This window comes from Rhinoraja longicauda, chromosome 28 (genome assembly GCF_053455715.1).
Source record: "Rhinoraja longicauda isolate Sanriku21f chromosome 28, sRhiLon1.1, whole genome shotgun sequence".
NCBI classification, from domain to species: domain Eukaryota; kingdom Metazoa; phylum Chordata; class Chondrichthyes; order Rajiformes; family Arhynchobatidae; genus Rhinoraja; species Rhinoraja longicauda.
The window spans coordinates 4,232,563-4,257,083 of NC_135980.1; the positions used below are offsets into that span (position 1 = coordinate 4,232,563).

At 47.6% G+C, this 24,521-nt stretch overlaps 1 protein-coding gene across 4 annotated transcripts in view; it reads left to right on the forward strand.

Moving 5' to 3' along the window:
• The first annotated feature begins 13,970 nt into the window (after positions 1-13,970).
• The window catches only part of LOC144607146 (uncharacterized), a 57,657-nt gene continuing 47,106 nt past the window's right edge, over positions 13,971-24,521 (forward strand). For all 4 annotated transcript variants that reach the window (XM_078423774.1, XM_078423773.1, XM_078423776.1 and 1 more), the window contains exon 1: positions 13,971-14,287. Coding sequence is in view for 3 of the 4 variants with exons in the window: in XM_078423773.1 (XP_078279899.1) it covers positions 14,281-14,287 (7 nt within the window). In the remaining variant the exon portion in view is untranslated. The remainder of the gene's footprint in view (positions 14,288-24,521) is intronic.

Here is a 24,521-nt window from a genome sequence, read left to right on the forward strand (position 1 = left end):
TGCTGATTTACCAAAAGTGCTGGAATAACTCAGATTGTCCGACAGCATCTCTGGAGAACATGGATAGGTGCCGATTCAGGTCGGGACCTTTCCTCGGACTGATTGTTTAGTTTGTGGCGGTTCCCAAGGGTCGGGCCATTCCACTATCGACCCCCTTGGCGCGGGAATGGACTAGTCCGGGGTCGGCCCCTAGCTACAGGGATAAATGGCGGGCGTTTAGGCGCGATCGTTCTCTTGCAGACCGGAGTGGACAAGAGAACGACAGCAAATAAAATTCCTCCCGAAACACCTGGCTCCTCGCCTTCATTTCGGGCCTATCGCCGCGCCACAAGTTTTGTTTAGTTTAGTGATACAGCGCGGAAACAGGCCCTTTTGGCCCACCGGGTCCGTGCCGCCCAGCGATCCCCACACATTAACGCTATCCTACACCCACTAGGGACAATTTCTACATCTACCAAGCCGATTAACCTACATACCTGTACATCTTTGGACTGTGGGAGAGAAGCGAAGATCTCGGAGAAAACCCACGCAGGTCACGAGGAAAACGTACAAACTCCATACAGACGGCGACCGTAGTCGGGATCGAAGCCGGGTCTTCGGCGCTACATTCACTGTAAGGCAGCAACTCTACCGCTGCGCCACCGTGCCACACATTTGGTGGGGGGGCGGGGGATGAGGTTGGAAGAGAGGAAAGGCAGGATAAAGCATGGCAGGTAATGGGTAGACACAGGGTTGCGTTGTTGAGGGTGAGGACGTTTCAACAGGGTGGTCGAGAAGGCTTTCAATGCATTGGCCTTCATTAGTCAGGGTATTGAGTATAGAAGTTGGAATGTTACATTGCAGTTGTACAAGACATTGGTGAGGCCGCAGTTGGAGTAATGTGTTCGGTTTTGGTCACCCCTGCGATAGGAAGGATTTTGTTAAGCTGGAAAGAGTGCAGGGAAATTTATGAGGATGTGGCATGAACTCAAGGGCACTGGGCTACAGGGAGAGGTTGAGCAGGCTAGGACTTTATTCACTGGAGTGCTGGAGGATGAGGGGTGATCTTTCAGAGGTGTACAAGGTCACGAAGGGAATGGATAGAGTGAATGCATGGAGTCTTTCACCCAGAGTAGAGGAATCAAAATCAAGAGGACATAGATTTAAGATGGGAGGGAAAAGATTTAATAGGAACCTGAGGGGCAACTTTTTCACACAGTGAGGTGGGTATATAGAACGAACTGACAGAGGACAGTCACGATGGCGCAACGCAGCGTAGAGTTGCTGCCTTACAGCGAATGCAGCGCCGGAAACCCGGGTTCGATCCCGACCACGGGTGCCGTCTGTACGGAGTTTGTACGTTCTCCCCGTGATCTGCGTGGGTTTTCTCCGAGATCTTCGGTTTCCTCCCACACTCCAAAGACGTACAGGTATGTAGGTTAATTGGCTTGGTAAATGTAAAATTGTCCCTAGTGGGTGTAGGATAGTGTTAGTGTGCGGGGATCGCTGGTCGGCGCGGACCCGGTGGGCCGAAGGGCCTGTTTCTGCGCTGTATCTCTAAATCTAAACTAAACTAACGGAGGTCGTTGAGGGAGGTGCTCTAACAAAACTTCTGAAAACGTTTGAACAAGCAAATGAACAGGAAAGGTTTAGTGGGATAGGGGCCAAATACAGGCAGGTGAACTAGTGTCGATGGGACATTTTGGTCAACATAGGCAGGTTGGGCCAAAGGGCCTGTTTCTGTGCTGTAAGACTCAATGGCACTATGACTACGACATGCTCAAAAGCTCCTCGATTAATTGAAAGATACAGGATGGAAACAGGCCCTTTGGCCCATCGACTCTACGCCGACCATTGATCACCCGTTCACACCAGCTCTATGCTATCCCACTTTCACGTCCGCTTCCTACACCTTAGGGACAATTTACAGAGACCAATAACCTACAATCCTGGATGTCTTTGGGATGTGGGAGGAAACCGGAGCGCCCGGAGGTAACCCACGTGGCCACAGGGAGAAGGTGCAAACTCCACATGGACAGCACCTGAGGTCAGGATCGAACCCGGGTCTCCGGCGCTGTGAGGCAGCAACTCCACCAGCTGCACCACAGCTCCTCACAGAAAGGCCACTGACTCCAGTGAATCTCTCAGCCAAGGCCAGCCAACTAAAGTGCTAGAAAAGCCCTCAGGGTAATCTGGAGAGCTTCAAATGCACACATCAGCAAAGCATGGAACCGCAATGATACCCAGCTGGACCATCCTCCAGGGATTTCCGTCTCTGTCTTTTGGAAGACTATGTCATTTCTGAGGAAGAATCGGAGGAACAGGACCTTATATTTTGCTTGGGCAGCTTACAACCCAACGGTATGAATATTGACTTCCCTCATTTCAAGTTCCCCCCGCATTTCTACTCCCCCCCCCCCCCCCCACCCACCCTCGTTGTCCTGTTGGTTTCACTGTTTGGATCCGCTCGCTACCACCTCCTCCTCGGGTCTCTAGTGCTGTAAGACAGTAACTCTACCGCTGCGCCACCGTGCCGCCCCTGTTCTGTACTTGTTCTGTACCTTTTCATACCTCTAGTTTCCCTCTCCCCCGACTCTCAGTATGAAGACGGGTCTCGACCCAAAACGTTAAAGAAAACTATTCCTTTTCTCCGGAGATGCTGCCTGACCCGTTGAGTTACACCAGCATTTTGTGGCTATCTTCATGTCTTAATTCTAATGAGCAGAATTAGGCCATTCGGCCCATCAGGTCGACTCCACCATTCAATCATGACTGATCTATCTCTCCCACCTAACCCAATTCTCCTGCCTTCTCCCCATAACCTCTGACATCCGTACTAATCAAGAATGTAAAATTGCCTTAAAAATATCCACTGACTTGGCCTCCGCAGCCGTCTGTGGCAATTAATTCCACAGATTCGCCACCCTCTGTCGAAAGAAATCCCTCCTCATCTCCTTCCTAAAGGGCCGTCCTTTAATTCTGAGGCTGTGACCACCGGTCCTAGACGGTCCCACTAGTGGAAACATCCTCTCCACATCCACTCTATCCAGGCATTGTCAGCCATCGACAGTTCCTTCCCACACATGCGATTTCTGCATCGGCCTCATCATTCATCTTGGAGTTCAACAGGTCATCAAACATTTCCAGCGACTGCCTCAGAAGAAAATCCAACTGACACACTAGTGCTCTGCACATTGAGCTGAAACATCTTTTAATTTACTAGCTCCATTCACCGAACAAATTGGTTCAGTCATGTTCTGTCAGATCGCCTATTTAAAACTGCACAAGGTTACTGATGGAACAGTGGGACGGAATATGACAGAGCCATGAAGCAATGCAGCCAAATAGTTGGAAATTACAACTTTCTCTTCTATCAGTCTATTCGCCTTTGGTCCAAAGACCACAACAATACTGCGTAGAATTCCGCAGGCCTTTTATTTGAACTCATCTGATTCTCCATGGTCTGGCCCTTCTGTAACGGTGAATCAATTCCACCGCGTCTTCCACTGAACGACTTTTGAAAGCAGTTTCCCAATCTGCACTGGGGCTTTGTTCAGATGCAAGGCCAAGTTCCTTCAGGGGCTGCTGTGAAGCCTCATCAAAACCTTCAGCTCTCTCTCTCTTTCGGTAAAAGTGATTGCACGTGTAAAACTCTCGCTCGTGAATATATTCATCCTGCTTCAGCGGATCAAACCTGCGCGGGGATAATTATAAGCAGACCAAGAGCTGTACTTTTACGCATTCACAAATTAAAATATAAATGGAGTGAGTAATGGACGGAAGACTTTGCAGCAAAAACAAATTGACAAATAGACTACATCTGAGACACATGGAATGCAGGTGCTGGAATCTTGATACATAGGAACATAGAAACATAGAGAATAGGTGCAGGAGTAGGCCATTCGGCCTTTCGAGCCCACACCGCCATTCAATATGATCATGGTTGATCATCCAAAAAAAAAGCTGTTCCTGTTTTCTCCCCATATCCCTTGATTGTGTTAGCCCTAAGAGCTATATCTAACTCTTGAATACATCCAGTGAATTGGCCTCCACTGCCCTCTGTGGCAGGAATTCCACAGATTCACAACTCTCTGGGTGAAAATGTTTTTCCTCATCTTAGTCCTAAATGGCCTTACCCTTATTCTTAAACTGCGACCCCTGGTTCTGGACTCCCCCAACATCGGGATTTTTTTTCCTGCATCTAGCCTGTCCAAACCCTCAAGAATTTTATATGTTTCTATAAGATCCCCTCTCATCCTGCTAAATTCCAGTGAAATTGATACATTTGATATCTTCCAGCACTTAAAAAATAATTTAGTTTATGCATATCCCACCAGCAACTGATAAACACCTGGTCTACAAATAGAAGTTAGAACTTAATTTCCATTCACTTCTTTGTTCAAGATGGGGCGGTTCGGTGGCGCAGCAGTAGAGTTGCTGCCTTACAGTGCTTAGAGTGCCGGAGTCCCGGGTTCAATCCTGACTACGGGCGGAGTTTGTACGTTCTCCCCGTGACTGTGTGGGTTTTCTCCGCGTGCTCCGGTTTCCTCCCACACTCCAAAGACGACAGGTTTGTCGGTTAATTGGCTTTGGTAAAATTCTAAATTGCCCCTAGCATATGTAGGATAGTTAGTGTGCAGGGATCGCTAGTCGGCATGGACTCAGTGAGTCTCTAAAAACTAAGAAAAAAAATCTTTTGTACGGAGAATCCAAATACAAATTTCGATTAAAATTGGAAGCAGAATTTAGAAATCTTACTTTTGGATTCTCTGTGCAACACAGAATAAACATTGTGGTAGGGTTTTACTTTTCAAATCTGCTCTCATCCAAAACCTGTTTTTGCTAAAGTTTAATTTTATATATGCTCCTTATAAAATTGATCATGTATGACAATAGACAATAGACATAGACAATAGGTGCAGGAGTAGGCCATTCAGTCCTTCGAGCCAGCACCGCCATTCAATGCGATCATGGCTGATCACTCTCAATCAGTACCCTGTTCCTGCCTTCTCCCCATACCCCCTCACTCCGCTATCCTTAAGAGCTCTATCCAGCTCTCTCTTGAAAGCATCCAACGAACTGGCCTCCACTGCCTTCTGAGGCAGAGAATTCCACACCTTCACCACTCTCTGACTGAAAAAGTTCTTCCTCATCTCCGTTCTAAATGGCCTACCCCTTATTCTTAAACTGTGGCCCCTTGTTCTGGACTCCCCCAACATTGGGAACATGTTATCTGCCTCTAATGTGTCCAATCCCCTAATTATCTTATATGTTTCAATAAGATCCCCCCTCATCCTTCTAAATTCCAGTGTATACAAGCCCAATCGCTCCAGCCTTTCAACATACGACAGTCCCGCCATTCCGGGAATTAACCTAGTGAACCTATGCTGCACGCCCTCCATAGCAAGAATATCCTTCCTCAAATTTGGAGACCAAAACTGCACACAGTACTCCAGGTGCGGTCTCACCAGGGCCCGGTACAACTGTAGAAGGACCTCTTTGCTCCTATACTCAACTCCTCTTGTTACGAAGGCCAACATTCCATTGGCTTTCTTCACTGCCTGCTGTACCTGCATGCTTCCTTTCATTGACTGATGCACTAGGACACCCAGATCTCGTTGAACTCCCCCTCCTCCTAACTTGACACCATTCAGATAATAATCTGCCTTTCTATTCTTACTTCCAAAGTGAATAACCTCACACTTATCTACATTAAACTGCATCTGCCATGTATCCGCCCACTCACACAACCTGTCCAAGTCACCCTGCAGCCTTATTGCATCTTCCTCACAATTCACACTACCCCCCAACTTAGTATCATCTGCAAATTTGCTAATGGTACTTTTAATCCCTTCGTCTAAGTCATTAATGTATATCGTAAATAGCTGGGGTCCCAGCACCGAACCTTGCGGTACCCCACTGGTCACTGCCTGCCATTCCGAAAGGGACCCATTTATCCCCACTCTTTGCTTTCTGTCTGTCAACCAATTTTCTATCCATGTCAGTACCCTACCCCCAATACCATGTGCCCTAATTTTGCCCACTAATCTCCTATGTGGGACCTTGTCGAAGGCTTTCTGGAACATGGAACATGGAACAATGAACATAGAACATAGAACATAGAACATGGTACATAGATCAGTACAGCACGGGAACAGGTCCTTTGGGCCACAGTGTTCATGCCGAACATGATAACAAGTTAAACTAATCTCATCTGCCTGCACATGGTCTAGATCTCTCTATTCCCTGCACGTCCTTGTGCCTTTCTCAATCAATCAATGGTTCTTTAGTATCACATTTAGTTCAGTTTAGTTTGGTTTAGTTCAGTTTACTTTAGTTGATTGTCACATGTGTTCAGGAATAGATTCAAGGATGTTCTCAAAGCCTAATTAAGTGCAGCATCTTCCCTGATCGTAGCCACTCAGAATGGAGAAGGGATGTTTGCGATGGCATTGAGAATGGAAAGTGTGGGCATCAGTACCATACAGAGCACAGCCTTAATGACTGAAGAAATACATCACCTCACCATCCACCAGCCCCATCTAACTTCTCCCACGCCTGTGAAGATTTGTGATTGCCACATAGGCTAATGACGAAGGGTGGGGAATCTGTGGAATTCAGTGCCACAGGCTGCCGTGTTGAGTCGGAGATACCACAACAACATTTAACAGACAATTAGAAAGTCAAAGAACAGGCAGGAAATAGAGGGACATGGACCACATACAGGCAGCAGGGATTAGTTTAACTTGGTGTCATGGTAGGCACAGGCATGGTGGGCCGAAGGGCCTGTTCTGTGCAGTACTTCTCTATGTTTTTCCAGTTTCCCCTTCCATCCCAAAGATGTGCAGGTTGGTCAATTAATTTCCCTGGGACAGACAGTACGTAGAATCTACGGAGAGTGGATGGAAAAGTGGGAGAAAGAGGATTGCAGAGAAAATTAGCGAAGGGTTAGGAATACTGTGTGAGCCGGCATAGGGTTGATGGGCTGAACGGCCCCTTTTGGTGTCGTAGTGAAACATGGAAATAAATGAAAAATCCTGTACAATTCTGCATTCCTACATAGAGCTGCCTGACTACATAGATGTCCAGCTTCAATCTCTCCAACAATTTTTCAAACTGGTTGGCAGCTGATGGGAGACATTACTTGGAGATAACATTTATTGTGTGCGTGAAAGCAAAAGCGTTATCCGTGCAGATTTTGCTGTTAAATGATCCAGGGATAATAGATGCGTCGGTTCGAGCGCCAACCCAATTTAGCTCATTCCAAAGCCAGAGAATCAAATCCTTGCCGGCCAGAGATGACCAAGCCCTTGCCTGTTCTATCCACCTTGATGTGATGACCATCCCTCCAGCCCATTGTAGATCTCAAACGACTCTGACCCCACACAAAGCTCCGTCATCTGAGCCGGGTGCACAAGCAGACAGCAGCTCCATCCGCTCTGAGGCAGAAAGGACAAGTGTCTTTCGCTGCATCTTCCCAGCCGATACGGAAGGAGAAAACCAAATGCAGGCTCGGCGATCGTTTCGCTCAACACCTTCGCTCAGTCTGCCTTAGCCAACCTGATCTCCCGGTGGCTCAGCACTTCAACTCCCCCTCCCACTCCCAGTCTGACCTTTCTGTCCTAGGCCTCCTCCAGTGTCATAGTGAGGCCCACCGCAAATTGGAGGAACAGCACCTCATATTTCGCCTGGGCAGCTTGCACCCCAACGGTATGAACATTGACTTCTCTAACTTTAGATAGCTCCTCTGTCCCTCTCTGCCCCTCCCCTTTCCCAGTTCTCCCACTGTCTTCCTGTCTCCACCTATATCCTTCCTTTGTCCTGCCCTCCCCTGACATCAGTCTGAAGAAGGGTCTCGACCCGAAACGTCACCTATTCCTTCTCTCCTGAGATGCTGCCTGACCCGCTGAGTTACTCCAGCATTTTGTGATCCAGCCGATACAGAATGTAATTTCCCGGATTTAACACCGACTTCAAATGTTATATTTTGAAAGGTCAAAACTTCGCTGGGCCACCCAATTTTGCATGCCGTTAATGAACAATCTTTCAGATAGGTCCCCATTAGTGGCAAAGCTGAGCGAGATGCCTTGGCCAATAATGAATCCATTTCACAGCTTAACTCGGTGACAGTTTCCTGTTCTCGTGCCGTACCTCAAGGTATATCTATTGCAGGGCGAAGGATGATTATGACAGATTTACAAAGCTAGCACGTAAGTTCATTAAAACTGAAATGTTTGTCGGTGCAATGCCTCCTCAGCTTGGAATATTTTACCCTGTGGATTTTTCTTTACAAATTAAATACTTTCCATCTTGACTTCCAAACAGCAGTTACTTTGCCATCTGAGAGTTGAGACGGTCTTTGTCAATTTTTACTTACATCCACTCGTTAATCTAGTGCTTGCTTGAAAGATGCAGCATAGAAGCAGGCCCTTTGGCCCATCGAGTCCACACTGACCATCAATCACCCGTCCGCATTAGTTCTAGGCCTGAAGAATGGTCCTGACCCGAAATGTCACCTATCCATTTTCTCCACGGATCCTGCCTGACCCGCTGAGTTATTCCAGAACTTTTTACCTAGTTCTATGTTCCCCCACCTCCTCATCCAATCCCTACACAATAGGGGCTATTTATGGAGGCCAATTAACCTACGAGCCCGCGTGTCTTTGGGATGCAGGAAGAAATGGGAGCACACGGAGGAAACCCACGTGGTCACGAGGAGAACGTGCAAACTTCACACAGACAGCACCTGGTGTTTGGATTGAACCCAGTTTAGTTTAGAGATACAGTGCGGAAATTAGGCCCTCTCGACCCACCGGATCCGCTCCGACCAGTGACCCCCCGAACTATCCTATCCTATACCCACAATTTTTATATTTTTACATTTACCAAGCCAATTAACTTTTGTGGGGGGAACCGAAGATCTCTGAGAAAACCCATACAGGTCACGGGGAGAACGTGCAAACTCCATACAGACAGCACCCGTAGTCAGGATCGAACCCGGGTCTCCGGCGCTGCATTCGCTGTAAGGCAGCAACTCTACCACTGCGCCACCGGGCTGCCCTGGAGATGTGAGGCAGCAGCTCTACCAGCGGCGCCATTGTGCTGTCATTTTTTATTTTAGTTTCTCAGTTCTCTCTCTCTCTCAGATTTTTCCTCAATTCAAAACTTTTGTTCCTCAGTGGCCTCACGGTTCCTGATATCTCGTACTTCCCCACTATCCCACTGTTCCCCATATCCAACTTCCCCATATCTCACCGTTCCCTTGTATCCCACTGTTCCCCAGTATCCCACTGTTCCCCAGTATCCCACTGTTCCCCATATCCAACTTCCCCATATCTCACCGTTCCCTTGTATCCCACTGTTCCCCAGTATCCCACTGTTCCCCAGTATCCCACTGTTCCCCATATCCCACTGTTCCCCATATCGCACTGTTCCCCATATCCCACTGTTCCCCAGTATCCCACTGTTCCCCATATCCCACTGTTCCCCAGTATTCCACTGTTTCCCATACCCCACTGTTCGCCATAACTCACCGTTCCCCTGTATCCCACTGTTCCCCTGTATCCCACTGTTCCCCATATCCCACTGTTCCCCATACCCCACTGTTTCCCATATCTCACCGTTAGTGGAGGGGTCGGTGCGGTGATTGATCGATGGTGCCGACCGACGGACGAGGGCGGAGACGTGGGAGTGAGGACGCCGCTGCCGGGGGAAGGAACGAAGGAGGACCTGGCGTGGGGGGGACCGCGTGAGGGAGGGGGACGGGGGGGAGAGCAAAGGGGGACCTGGCATGGGGGGAATTTGTAACTTTGTAAACGCCCTGTATGGGTGACTAGTTCAATAGCTTGGGTATGCAAGCAAAGAATTACTTGTCACTTGTGAAATTAAGTATTCAATTCAATTCAATTCCCATATCCCACTGTTCCCCACGTGGGCAGCACGGTGGCGCAGCGGTAGAGTTGCTGCCATCCAGCACCAGGGACCCAGGTTGGATCCTGACCACAGGTGCTCTCTGTATAGAGTTTGTACGTTCTCCCCGTGCCCTGCGTGGGTTTTCTCCGGGTGTTCCAGTTTCCTCCCACACTCCAAAGACGTGCAGGTCTGTAGGTGAATTGGCTTGGTATAACCCGTAACACGTAACGCGTGTAATTTATTAGCCAAGCATGTTTTGCAACGTAGAAGGAATTTGATTTGCCATGCAGTCATACCAAGAACAAGACACACAACTACGTAAAAGTTAACATAAACATCCACCACATTCCTCACTGTGATGGAAGGCAATAAAGTTTTTTCTTCTTTCCTCCTTTTCTCCCGCGGTCGGGGCTGTCGATCCGTCCGCAGTCGGGCTGAACGAATCTCCTCTTCTTTCTTTTCAAATCTTTTTATTAAATTTCAAAAAATGATAAGCATAACAGTGATATTGATACATAGGGATCAGGATTACATTAACAACAAATGTAGCCTTAATATAAATCCAGTTTCAAAATACATATAGGGTATAGACCTCCTAGTCTCTATGTAATTATAGATAAAAGGTTAAAAGAGAACTCATATATGTATTTTTTTTAAAGATAAAAAGAAAAAAAAAAGAAAATAATTTACCCGCCTAAACTAAAATAAGCAAACATACAAAAAAAAACAAAAGAAAACAGAATCTGGGCTGCAAAAAAATAATTTCAACAGTTTAGACCCTTGTTTGTTGTTAAATCTGTTCCACCAAATAAAGGTAAAAAATTATTATAACGGCTGGAGAGGGAACAACTTATATTGTGTGAAAATATTGAATAAAGGTTCCCCAAGTCTTATCAAATTTAATCGAAGGTTCAACAATATCACTCCTAATTTTTTCACGAATCTCCCGCAGCCGGCGATCAAAACTCCCGCGATCGGGGGCGGTCGAAGCTCCCGCGGCCTGGTGCTCCCTGAAGTCGGCTGCCATCGTACGGTGCCACCACCTGGTACTAAATTGTCCCCAGTGTGTGTCGGATAGTGTTTAATGTGCGGGGATCGCTGGTCGGTGCGGACCCGGTAGGCCGAAGGGCCTGTTTCCGCGCTGCATACCTAAACTAAAAACGAAAACACTGCCACCATCCTCTATTATTTAGCGATACCACATCCAAAAAACAGAAATGGAAAATATAAGCCAATTCGCAATTAACAATCAAGGAATTACCATTTTCAAATTGTTATAAAATGAACATATAACTGTGCTCTGGGGACACGGTACTGAAATTATATATTTCCTGTGGGGTATGCGATGCAAAAAAATCTCCAGAACTTAATTTATTAATTTCAATTCATAGTCATTTCATAGTCATGTGTATTCATGCAGAGACTGCCAGCTCATTAATTTCTTAATCAGTAAAAGAAAATCTAAACCTTGCATTCAATTGTTAATATTTGACAGTAAATAATTTTCCGGTGCTGAGCTCGTATGAATCAATTCGCCATTACAGTTTAGTCAATTCTGTTTCAAGTTAATGGCCTTCAAATCAATAAACTAAGCAATTTTGATGTATCAACTACATGGTTCCAAATTGTTAAAAAATTCTTTAATATAAATAATCTGATAATCAATCAACACTTTCCGCCATCTCGTTTATTCTAACTATGTTGTGATGCCTGGCTCAATTAATCTACCATACATTAAAATTCATTTGCTCAGTAAAGTAACTCAACCGTGCGAAGGCTTTTTTTCCCCCCCATATCTCTAATTCTTTGCCCACATTCCTTCCTTCCCACAGAATACTTTGCTATTTTGGATAAAAATAAAGAATGACAGGCAACTGAACCACCCTTTCAACATCTAGAGACACTATCTACCTCACTGGAGACCCTCGGACTATCTTTAATGGGACTTTTACTGGACTTGCACTAAACGCCATCTCCTTATTCTGTACCTGTACACTGTGGACGGCTCGATTGTAATCATGTACAGTCTTTCCATCGACTGGTTCGCCATCAACAAAGGCTTTTCACTGACAATAAACTGAACTGAACTAACCTAAACCAGTGTAGGAAGGAACCGCAGATGCTGGGTTACGCCGAAGATAGACACAAAGTGCTGGAGTAACTCAGTGGGTCAGGCAGCATCTCTGGAGAAAAAGAATAGGCGACGTTTCTGGTCGGAACCCTTCTTCAGACTGAAAGTGGAGAGGGGGGGGGGGACTGGAGGTAAGAAAAAGGCCAGAACAAAGCAGGGCCGGCAAGGAAGGGTGGAGCCCACAATGCTCCATGGTTGGCTGGGAAAGATGTGATAAAGGAGGGATACAGGGATGCGAACGGTGGGATGGTAGGATGGCTAAGGTGGGGGAGGGGGGGAGGAGAGGGAATGCAGAGTTTATTTGAAATTAAAGAAATCAATATTCATACTGAGTGGCGGCACGGTGGCGCAGCGGTAGAGTTGCTGCTTTACAGCGAATGCAGCGCCGGAGACTCAGGTTCGATCCTGACTACGGGTGCTGCACTGTAAGGAGTTTGTACGTTCTCCCCGTGACCTGCGTGGGTTTTCTCTGAGATCTTCGGTTTCCTCCCACACTCCAAAGACGTACAGGTATGTAGGTTAATTGGCTGGGTAAATGTACAAATTGTCCCTCGTGGGTGTAGGATAGTGTTAATGTGCGGGGATCGCTGGGCGGCGCGGACTTGGTGGGCCGAAAAGGCCTGTTTCCGCGCTGTATATATATGATATGATATGATACTGCTGGATTGTTAGCTGCCCAAGCAAAGTATGATGTGTTGTTCCTCCTGTTTGTATTTACAAGAATGCAATAACTTAATGGTCGTCTAGGTTGGCCATGTCCTCCAGTGATGGAAATTTGATGATGGACACAAAGTGCTGGAGTAACTCAGTGTCTCTGGACAAAAGGTGACGCTGCAGGTCGGAAACCCTCTTCAGACTGAAAGTAGAGTGGGGGCTGGGGAGGGTGGGGAGGGGGGGGGGAACTGGAGGTAGGAAAAGGCCAGAGGGAATCAGGGCTGGTAATAGATGACCAAGGAAGGGTGGAGCCCACAATGGCCCATTGTTGGTTGGAGAAGAGGTGATAACGGAGGGATACAGGGATGCGTACAGAGGGACGGGTAGGAGGGCAAGGGAGTGGGGGGGGGGGGGGAGAGGGAGTGCAGGGTTTCCTCTCTCCCCGCCCTCCCCACCCTAGACATCCTCCCATTTCCACTGTACACTTCCCTGTATCCCTTCGTTACCACTTCTTCCCCAGCCAACAATGGGCCATTGTGGGCTCCACCCTTCCCTGGTCATCAGTTGCCGGCCCTGCTTCCTTCTGGCCTCTTCCTACCCCCACCTCTCAATCTGAAGAAGGGTTCCGACCAGAAACGTCACCTATTTACTAGATTTGCTCTTGCATCAGCATTTTGAGAGGCATTTTAGAGACTTTTGGGTAGGTACATGGATATGCAGGGAATGGAGGGATATGGACTATGTTCAGGTAGATGAGAGTTGGTCTTGGCATCATGTTCAGCACAAACATTGTGGGCTGAACGGCCTGTTCTTGTGCTGCATTGTCCTATGTCCTATGTTCTATGTAATCCCACTTTCTCATCCTCTCCCTACACTTTAGGAGCAATGTGTCGAGGCCAATAGGCCTGTAAACCTGCACGTCTTTGGGATGTGGGAGGAAAGCAGAGAGTTCTAAGCAAACCGACGAGGGCGCAGGGAGAACGTGCAAACTCCACACAGACAGCACCCGAGGTCGGGATTGAACCTGTATCTCCGGCGCAGCAGGCCAGCAGCTTTATCCGCCCGAGATCACCCTTTGATATCCCTTTTCAGTTTCTTGGCATGCGTTCTCTTTCTGTTTACTTTGAGATTCTATTTGTTTAAACAGTGACTACTAATGATTTCACCAGCAGAGAGAGGAGCGGAGGGGAGGGGAGAGGAGGGGAGGAGAGGGGAGGGGAGAGGAGGGGAGGGGAGGGGAGAGGGATTTTGGCTGGGAGGAGTTAACCCGGCCGAAATAATGTGAGACAGCTGATTCACTAACCCACTCTTGACTGGATCACCACGGGGTCAGAGACGGCCTTATGATCTCCAATTCAGGTAGTCCTGCAGGGTCCTAGCCCGAGGGTGCGAAGGAAAGTGCTGTTTCTCCGAAAGGCCCGCTGATAACGTCCTGTAGGTGGGTCAGATCCAACTCTGCTTCGCCAGATATGTAGAGGGCGGTTTCCGCGACCGATATGATTGAACCCGCCCGTGGAACGTTCAAAGTTGGGGCAAGCGGGACTTCTACCAAGTAGCATGGATTGCAGACTGCCGAATTTTCATCTGGCAGCACGAACCCCAAAATGCAAGGTAAGAATATCTATTAACGTACGCATCGCGGAGTCCAACCTGCCTGGCTTTTCACCACCGGAGTTACTGTGTAATGACACAGGCTTCGGTTTGGTTTCACAGCGGCAGTAAATATTAACCCGAAAGCTAATTGGAAAATCCTTCTGGTGCCAATATACATAAAACATTGCAGACATCAGAATTTGCTCTAATCAAGTTCCCAAAAAAAAACGATTGCCCAATTTTTTTTCTCACGTGCTAGTGGAAAGTAAATAACGTGACACGCAAGATGCAGTTGCAGTCCTCGTGTGCCTGCTCTTCGATGGAGGTTTATGTTTTTTTGTGATCAAAATCCATTCAGTGCCGTGTACTTTGAGCAGGCTTTACTATGCAAGGCACACTAGTCTTCATGTTTCATGCCTAAAATACCAAGTGCTGGAGTAACTCAGCGGGTCAGGCAGCATCTCTGGAGAACATGGATGGGCGGCATTTCGGGTGTTGACACTTCTTCAGAGACCTCTGGAGAAAGTGGACTGGCGACATTTAGGGTGGAGGCCCTTCTTTTGACGTTTCACCATGTCTTTGATTTTTCTTTTGACGTTGGCATTTTTTATAATAGCCGTCTTTGTTCCCAAGAAAAGATTCCAATGCGGACAATCTTATCGACACAAAACCAGGACAGTGCCAGAAACAGGGACATCCACGACAACGCATTGCTGCCAAGATCAGCCTTTATGGAATAAAAAGCAACAGCAGATGCTGGTTTATACCAAAGATAGACACAAAATGCTGGAGTAACTGTCGACAGAAAGGTTGACCTTTCTGTCCTGGGCCTCCTCCACTGTCAGGGTTTGGCCAAACGCAAATTGGAAGAATGGCACCTCATATTTCGCTTGGGCAGCTTACAACCCAGCGGTATAAACAATGCACCTGGTACCGCTGGCAGCACGGTGGTGCAGCGGTAAAGTTGCTGCCTTACAGCGAATGCAGTGCCTGAGACTCAGGTTCGATCCTGACTACGGGCGCCGTCTGTACGGAGTTTGTACGTTCTCCCCGTGGCCTGCGTGGGTTTTCTCCGAGATCTTCAGTTTCCTCCCACACTCCAAAGACGTACAGGTATGTAGGTTAATTGACTGGGTAAATGTAAAAATTGTCCCTAGTGTGTGTAGGATAGTGTTAATGTGCGGGGATTGCTGGGCGGCGCGGACTCGGTGGGCCGAAGGGCCTGTTTCCGCGCTGTATCTCTAAATCTAAAAAAAAATCTATTGGGGGTAGGGTATTGACATGGATAGAGAATTGCTTGGCAGACAGGAAGCAAAGAGTAGGAATAAACGGGTCCTTTTCAGAATGGCAGGCAGTGGAGAGTGGAGTGCCACAAGGCTCGGTGCACGGGCCGCAACTATTTACAATATATATTAATGATTTGGATGATGGAATTAGAAGTTACACTAGCAGGTTTGCGGATGACACAAAGCTGGGTGGCAGTGTGAACTGCGAAGAGGATGTTAGGAGGTTTCAGGGTGACTTGGGCAGGTTGAGTGGGTGGGCAGATGCATGGCAGATGCAGTATAATGTAGATAAATGTGAGGTTATCCACTTTGGCAGCAAAAATAAGGAGGCAGATTATTATCTCAATGGTGTCCGATTAGGTAAAGGGGAAGTGCAACGAGACCTTGGTATCGTTGTACACCAGTCAGGTGAAGCGTGCAGGTACAGCCTTCATAACAAGAGGATTTGAGTACAGGAGCAAAGAAGTCCTTCTGCACTTGTACACGGTCCTGGTGAGACCAAAGCTGGAGTATTGTGTGCAGTTTTGGTCACCTAATTTGAGGAAGGACATCCTTGCTATTGAGGCAGTGCAGCGTAGGTTCATGAGGTTAATCCCTGGGATGGAGGGACTGTCATATGAGGAAAGATTGGAAAGACTGGGCTTGTATTCACTGGAGTTTAGAAGGATGAGAGGGGATCTTATAGAGACGTATAAAATTATAAAAGGACTGGACAAGCTAGATGCAGGAAAAATGTTCCCAATGTTGGGGGAGTCCAGAACCAGGGGATACAGTCTAAGAATAAAGGGGAGGCCATTTAAAACTGAGGTGAGAAGTAACATTTTCACCCAGAGAGTTGTGAATTTGTGGAATTCTCTGCCACAGAGGGCAGTGGAGGCCAATTCACTGGATGAATTTAAAAGAGAGTTAGATAGAGCTCTAGGGGCTAGTGGAATCAAGTGATATGGGGAGAAGGCAGGCACGGGTTACTGATTGTAGATGATCAGCCATGATCACAGTCAATGGCAGTGCTGGCTCGAAGGGCCAAATGGCCTCCCCCTGCACCTATTTTCTGTGTTTTCTATGTTTCTATGATTTTTATAATTTCAAGGAACCCCTGCATCTCCTATTTCCCCCACCCTAGTCATCTTATTAGTTCCACTTTTGCATCCCTGTATCTCTTCGTTATCACCTCTTCTCCAGCCAAAAATGGGTCATTGTGGGGTCCACCCTTCCGTGGTCGTCTATTGCCGGCCCTGATTGGTTCTGGTCTTTTCCTACCTCCAATTTCCTTCCCCACCCCCCCCCCCCCCCGCCCCCCCCCCCCGCCCCCCCCCCCACCTCCAAATCCCCCGCTCCCCCCCCCCTCCCCCCGCCCTACTCTACTCTCCGTACGAAAAAGGGTTCCGACCTAAAATGTCACCTTTTCTCGAGATACTGTCTGACCCGCTGAGTAACTCCAGCACTTTGTGTCTATCATCAAATTTCTATCACAGGGGCAATGAAGAAGACCATTAAATTATTGGGTTCTTGTAAAAGTATATCCTATCTTTTAATTAATTTTATTTAATAACTTCAACTTATATTCCACGGTGGCCAGGATGCCATTGGAATAAATGGAATTATCCTTCTGCTTTGCTCATTGAGCCAACTATCAGGTAGGCACAAGGAACTGCAGATGCTGGAGCATTTTGTGTAGGTCGCAAAGTGCTGGAGTAAATCAGTGCATTGAGGCAAAATTGACCACAAATTGCTGGAGTAACTCAATAGGTCAAGCAGCATCTCTGGAGGGCATGGAGAGGTGACGTTTTGGGTCAGGACCCTTCTTAACGCTGAAGAACCCAAAACTTGAAGATAGGTCCCGACCCGAGTCACCACCTCGGCATGTTCTCCAGGGATGCTGTTTGACCTGTTGAGTTACTCCAGCAATTTGTGGTCAATTTCGCCCCAATGCACCGTTCCACTGCATGCAGCTCCCCATCTGAAAGACACGTGTAGACAAACGGTCACATCAAGGTAGGGTGAGTTGAATTTGTCATCGTATCCACAAGAAAGGTGAGATACAGGTGGAATGCAAAACCTTGCTTTAGACTTTAGACTTTAGAGATACAGCGAGGAAACAGGCCCTTCGGCCCACCATGTCCACACTGACCGGCGAACAAAGGTTCAAAGGGTTGAAAGGTCTGTTAATTGTCACATGTACGGTACAGTGAAACTCGAATTATCATACAGCCGTACTAAACAAAAAAGCAACATGACACACAACTACATAATAGTGAACATAAACATCCATCACAGTGGATTCCCCACATTCCTCACTATGATGGAAGGCAATAAAGTCTTATCATCTTCCCTCATTATTCTCCTGCGGACGGGGCTGTTGAACCATCCGCAGTCGGGGTGGTCGAAGCTCCCGCGTCGGAGCAATCGAAGCCCCCGCATCAAGGCGATCGAGCTCCTGCAGTTGGAGCTTCCGAAGTCGGTCCCTAACCAGGGACCGCGAGCTCCACGATGTTAAAGTCCGCAGGCTCCCGCGGTTGGAGCTCCGAGGTCGATCCCCGACAGGGACCGCCGGCTCCACGATGTTAAGTCCTGCAGGCTCCCGCGGTTGGAGCTCACAAAGTCGGTCCCCAGCAGAGGCCGCCAGCAGAGGACGGAGATACGATAAGGAAAACATGTTGAGTTAAGAGATTTTTAAAAAGTTTCCCCCAACTACCACCCGCACATAAAACAAACTAAAGAACACTAAAACATACATTTAACACATACTACAAAACAACAAAGGAGGAAGGGAAGAGACAGACTGTTGGTGAGGCAGCCATTGTGGGCACCTCCTGATCATCGCGTACACTAGCATTGTCCACACTAAGGCCAATCTACAATTTTTACTGAAGCCAATTAATCTACAAACCTGCACATTTTTGGAGTGTTGGAGGAAACCAGGAGCAGGGAAGACGTACAAACTCTGTACGGAGTCACAGGAAGAACGTACAAACTTTGTCCGGACAGCACGCACAGTCATGATTGAAGCTGGGGCTCTGGCGCGGTAAGACAGCAACTCCATCACTGCGCCACCGTGCCACTTGCAACACCAGCCAAAATTTAATTATACATAAATTACACGTAAAATATCTGAAAGAAGACTGCGCAAGAAGAAAAACATTGGTGCAAAACACAATTTAAAGAAATAGTTCACGATAGTGCCAAAGGTGGACCCTTCTTCAGGCTTGAATGAGTCTGGAGTGGGGTCCCAAACAATCACTCTGAGGAAGAGTCCCAACCCAATAGGTCACTTGTCCAATTCCCTCCATGGATGCTGCCTGAGCCGCTGATATTCCAGTCCTTTGTCTTTTGCTCAAGATTCCAGCATCTGCAATTGTGTCTACAGAAACAGACTGAAACTGTCCAAACTCTCTTGATTTAGCCAATAGAAACTGCAAGCTACATCATATCGGCCCAGGTGGAAATTAAATCATAAATCCAGGTCTGAGAAAATTTAACCCATTATCTCTTCAGTCTTCTTAGGCGTTCTATTCACAAAGTGCTGGAGTAACTCAGCAGGTCGGGCAGCATCTCGGGAGAGAAGGAATGGGTGACGTTTCGGGTCGAGACCCTTCTTCAGACTGATGTCAGGGGGGCGGGACAAAGGAAGGATATAGGTGGAGACAGGAAGATAGAGGGAGATCTGGGAAGGAGGAGGGGAAGAGAGGGACAGAGGAACTATTTAAAGTTGGAGAAGTCGATGTTCATACCACTGGGCTGTAAGCTGCCCAAGCGAAATATGAGGTGCTGTTCCTCCAATTTCCGGTGGGCCTCACTATGGCACTGGAGGAGGCCCATGACAGAAAGGTCAGACTGGGAATGGGAGGGGGAGTTGAAGTGCTCGGCCACCGGGAGATCAGTTTGGTTAATGCGGACTGAGCGCAGGTGTTCAGCGAAGCGATCGCCGAGCCTGCGCTTGGTTTCGCCGATGTAAATAAGTTGACATCTAGAGCAGCGGATGCAATAGATGAGGTTGGAAGAGGTGCAGGTGAACCTTTGTCTTAGGCGTTCTTTTCTGCAACAACCTCTGTACCAAACACACTACCTCTGTACCAAACACACTACTTCTGTACCAAACACACTACCTCTGTACCAAACACACGAACGCTGTACCAAACACACTACCTCTGTACCAAACACACTACCTCTGTACCAAACACACAAACGCTGTACCAAACACACTACCTCTGTACCAAACACACTACTTCTGTACCAAACACACTACCTCTGTACCAAACACACGAACGCTGTACCAAACACACTACCTCTGTACCAAACACACGAACGCTGTACCAAACACACTACCTCTGTACCAAACACACGAACGCTGTACCAAACACACTACCTCTGTACCAAACACACTACCTCTGTACCAAACACACTACCTCTGTACCAAACACACGAACGCTGTACCAAACACACTACCTCTGTACCAAACACACGAATGCTGTACCAAACACACTACCTCTGTACCAAACACACTACCTCTGTACCAAACACACTACCTCTGTACCAAACGCAGAAACTAAATCATCTTCCTTTGTCGTCTCTGCATCTTCTGGAATCCCGTGAATTTTGTGTCCTCTTTAGATTAGTTCATTATTTTTAGAGATACATGCTTCAGCCCAACGAGTTCACACCGACCATCGACACAGTTCTATCCAAGGGGCAATTTGCAGAAGCCATTTAACCTACAAACCTGCACATCATTGGAACGTGGGAGGAAACTGCATCACCCGGAGAAAAACCACGCGGTCAAAGGGAGAACGTGCAAACTCCATACAAACAGCTCCCGTAGTCAGTATCGAACCTGGGACCCTGGCGTTGCCTCGACAAGGCCAGCGGCATAATCAAGGACGAGTCACATCCAGGCTACTACCTCTTCTCCCCTCTACCATCGGGCAACAGGTAAAGAAGTGTGAAGACACACGCCTACTGCTGCGCCACCGTGCCACTCCTAGTGCCTTAGAGCACGAAGAGTTAGGAATCAACCAATAACATTTATTGAACAGTCTAAATCCTGCCCACGTGAATTGTCTTTTCATTGGATAAAACCTATGCCCGACGATGTTTGAAAATCCATCTAGGGTCTCCAAGTTGGATAATTAAACAAGAAAGTAAGAACAGCAGCAGATATTTCTCACTGCCAGACTGCTGCCATTCATTTGCAACCTAACTCTATAGGTCATAAGGTCATAAGGTCATAAGTGATAGTAGAATTAGGCCATTCGGCCCATCAAGTCAACTCCGCCACTCAATCATGGCTGATCTATCTCTCCCTCCTAATTCCATTCTCCTGCCTTCTCCCCATTACCTCTGACACCTGTACTAATCACAAATCTATCTATGTGTAGGAAAGAACTGCAGATGCTGGTTCAAATCGAAGGTAGACACAAAATGCTGGAGTAACTCAGCGGGACAGGCAGCATCTCTGGAGGGAAGAAATGGGTGATGTTTCGGGTCGAGACCCTTCTATCTATCTCTGCCTTAAAAATATTCACTGACTTGGCCTCCACAAGAATGTGGCAAAGAATTTCATCGATTCACCACCCTCTGACTAAAGAAATTTCCCCTCACCTCCTTCCTAAAAGTGTGAAAGATGCATCTTCTGGATGCGCTGGGAGGCCTCCTCAGTGATGGGGCCTGGGGTCATGGGGTGTTTCGGGTCTCATAACATCAGACACCCTCGCCCAGGCAAGCCAGCCGGGGTTGATCAGGCCCCGACTTGCATCCCAGCAGCAACCGCCCATGGACCAGCCCTCTGGACTACTCTGCAGGGGTTGGATGACTCTGGTCCATGGAGGGACTGGGCCCTGTGGGGTGAGTCCTGGCTGGGCTCCTCCTGCATCTCACCAGGTTCAAGAACTATATAGGCAACTTCTCATACATCCCTTAATACCTTTACAGGTACTTCGACTTTGTTCCCTCAGATGTCAAAGACTACATGTTATAACTTTAAACTGGGAGAGGAAAAGTTGAAAGTGGATGTGCGGAGCATGTTTTTTCATAGGCTTATCGCTCAGAGGGTGGTGTGTGCCTGGAACACGCTGCCAAGGGTGGTGGTACAGGAAGGAGATTGAGAACCTTGTCACGCAAACCAACCTCCCTTCCATTGACTCCATTTACACCTCACGCTGCCTCGGCAAGGCCAGCAGCATCATCAAGGACGAGTCGCATCCTGGCCACTCCCTCTTCTCCCCTCTTCTATCAGGCAAAAGGTACAGAAGTGTGAAAACGCACACCTGCAGATTCAGGAAGTTTCTTCACAGCTGTTATCAGGCAACAGAACCATCCTACCACAACCAGAGAGCAGTGCTGAACTACTATCTAGCTCATTGGTGGACTTGTGGAATTCTTTGCCACAGAAGGCTGTGGAGGCCGTCAGTGGATATTTGTAAGGCAGAGATAGATAGATTCTTGATTAGTACAGGTGTCAGAGATTATGGGGAGAAGGCAGGAGAATGGGGTTAGGAGGGAGAGACAGATCAGCCATGATTGAATGGCAGAGTAGACTTGATGGGCCGAATGGCCTAATTCTACTCCTATCACTTATGACCTTATGACCTTATGGTGACCCTCGGACTATCTTTGATTGGACTTTACTGGCTTTACATTACACCAAATGTTATTCCCTTAATATATCTATGCACTGTAAATGGTTCGATTGTAATCATGTATTGTCTTTCCATTGACTGGTTAGCACGCAACAACAGTTGTTCAGTGTACACTCGATGCACGTGGCAATAAGCTAAACGGAGCTCTCCTCAAATCCATGGCAGCTTTTCTATATGTTGCCCCTGCATCAATGCTGTCCAGCCGAGAGAAGCAATCCCTCAACATCTACCCCGTGACAAGCTTCATTAGAAGGCCAGACAAGTTTTCCCCTACCTGACTTTATTATTTTGCATTTGACAATATTCTGCACCATAACTTTCATAAACTGTTTTTTTAACATTGCATCACAATGCATTCATTTTCTGAGGACATGCATATAAAAGCAGGGATGTAACATTGATGGAGTAACTCAGCGGGTCAGGCAGCATCTCAGGAGAGAAGGAATTGGTGATGTTTCGGGTCGAGACCCTTCTTCAGACTGAGATCATGTTGCAGTTGTACATGACGTTGGTAAGGCCGCAGTTAGAGTATTGTGTTCAGGACTGGGCACCATGCTGCAGGAAAGATGTTGTCAAGCTAGAAAGCGTACTGAGAAGATTTACGAGGATGTTGCCAGGACTAGAGGGTCTGGGGCTCTATTCCTTGGAGCGCAGGATGATGAGGAGTGATCTTATAGAAGTGTATAAAATCATGAGAGGAATAGATCGGGTAGATGCACAGAATCTCTTGCACAGAGTAGGTGAATCAAGGACCAGAGGACTTAGGTTTAAGGTGGGGAAAAGATTTAATAGGAATCTGAGGATACATTTTTCACAAAAAGGGCGGTCGGTGTATGGAATAAGCTGCCAGAGGAGATAGTTGAGGCAGGGACTATACCATCATTTAAGAAACAGTTAGACAGGTAAATGGATAGGACAGGTCTGGAAGGATATGGACCAAACATGGGCAGGTGGGACAAGTGTAGTTGGGACATGATGGCCTATGTGGACGAAGGGTCTGTTTCCACACTGGATCACTCTATGATTCTATGACTCTATACAGCGTGAAAACAGGCCTTTCAGCCCACAGAGTCCGTGCCAACCAGCGATCACCCTGTACACCAGCACTACGGGCAGCACGGAGGCACAATGGTAGAGTTGCTGCCTTACAGCACTTTCATTGCCAGAGACGTGAGTTCAATCCCGACTACATGTGCTGTCTGTACGGTGTTTGTACGTTCTCTAGGAGGCCATGTGGGTTTTCTCCGAGATCTTTGGTTTCCTTCCACACTCCAAAAACATGCAGGGATGTAACATTGAGGCTTCATAGGGCAACTGGCCAGACCACACTTGGAGTATTGTGAGCAGTTTTGGGCCCCATGTCTGAGGAAGGATGTGCTGGCATTGGAGAGGGTCCAGAGGAGGTTTACAAGAATGATCCCGGGGATGATTGGGTTAACATACGATAAGCATTTGACGGTGCTGGGCCTGTACCCGCTGGGGTTTAGAAGGTCGGGATTGAATTTAGTTTATTGTCACATGTATCGAGATGCAGTGAAAAGCTTTTTTGTTGCGTGCTAACCAGTCATCGGAAAGGCAATACGTGATTACAATCGAGCCGTCCATGGTGTACAGATACATGATAAAGGGAATAACGTGAATAATGTTTAGTGCAAGATAAAGTCCGATCAAAGATAATCCGACCATCTCCAATGAGGTAGACAGTGGCTCAGGACCGACCGCTCACTAGTTGTTGGTCGGACAGTAGGAGATGGGATCTCATTGAAACTGACAGAATCATGAAAGCCCTGGGTCGAGTGGATGTGGAGAAAATGTTTCCACTAGTGGGAGAGTCTAGGACCAGCGGGCACAGCAGAATAAAAGGGCGTAGCTTTAGAAAGGAGATGAGTAGAATTTCAAAACCTCCGTACAGGCAGTAGCCGTGGTCTGGATCGAACCCAGCTCTCTGGCGCTGTAAGGCAGCACATCTACCTCTGCACCACTGAAACAATTGTCACCGTCGGGCACTATTTGGGCGAGCTATCAGTGTGCCACAGGGAGTGTGCTGGGTGTTAAGTTTAGAGATACAGTGTGGAAACAGGCCCTTCGGCCCACCGAGTCCGCGCCGACCAGCGATCTCCCCGTACATTAACTCTACCCTAAACACACTAGTGACCATTTACAATTTTACCAAGCCATGCCAAGACCGCCTCTTATCAACCTGTGCATATCCCTGCATTCCCTGCCTGTGCAGTTGCTTGTCCAAAAGCCTGTTAAACGTCAATATTGTACGTGCCTCAACCACCAACTCTGGCAGCATGTCCAAGGCACTCACCACCCTCTGTGTAAAAT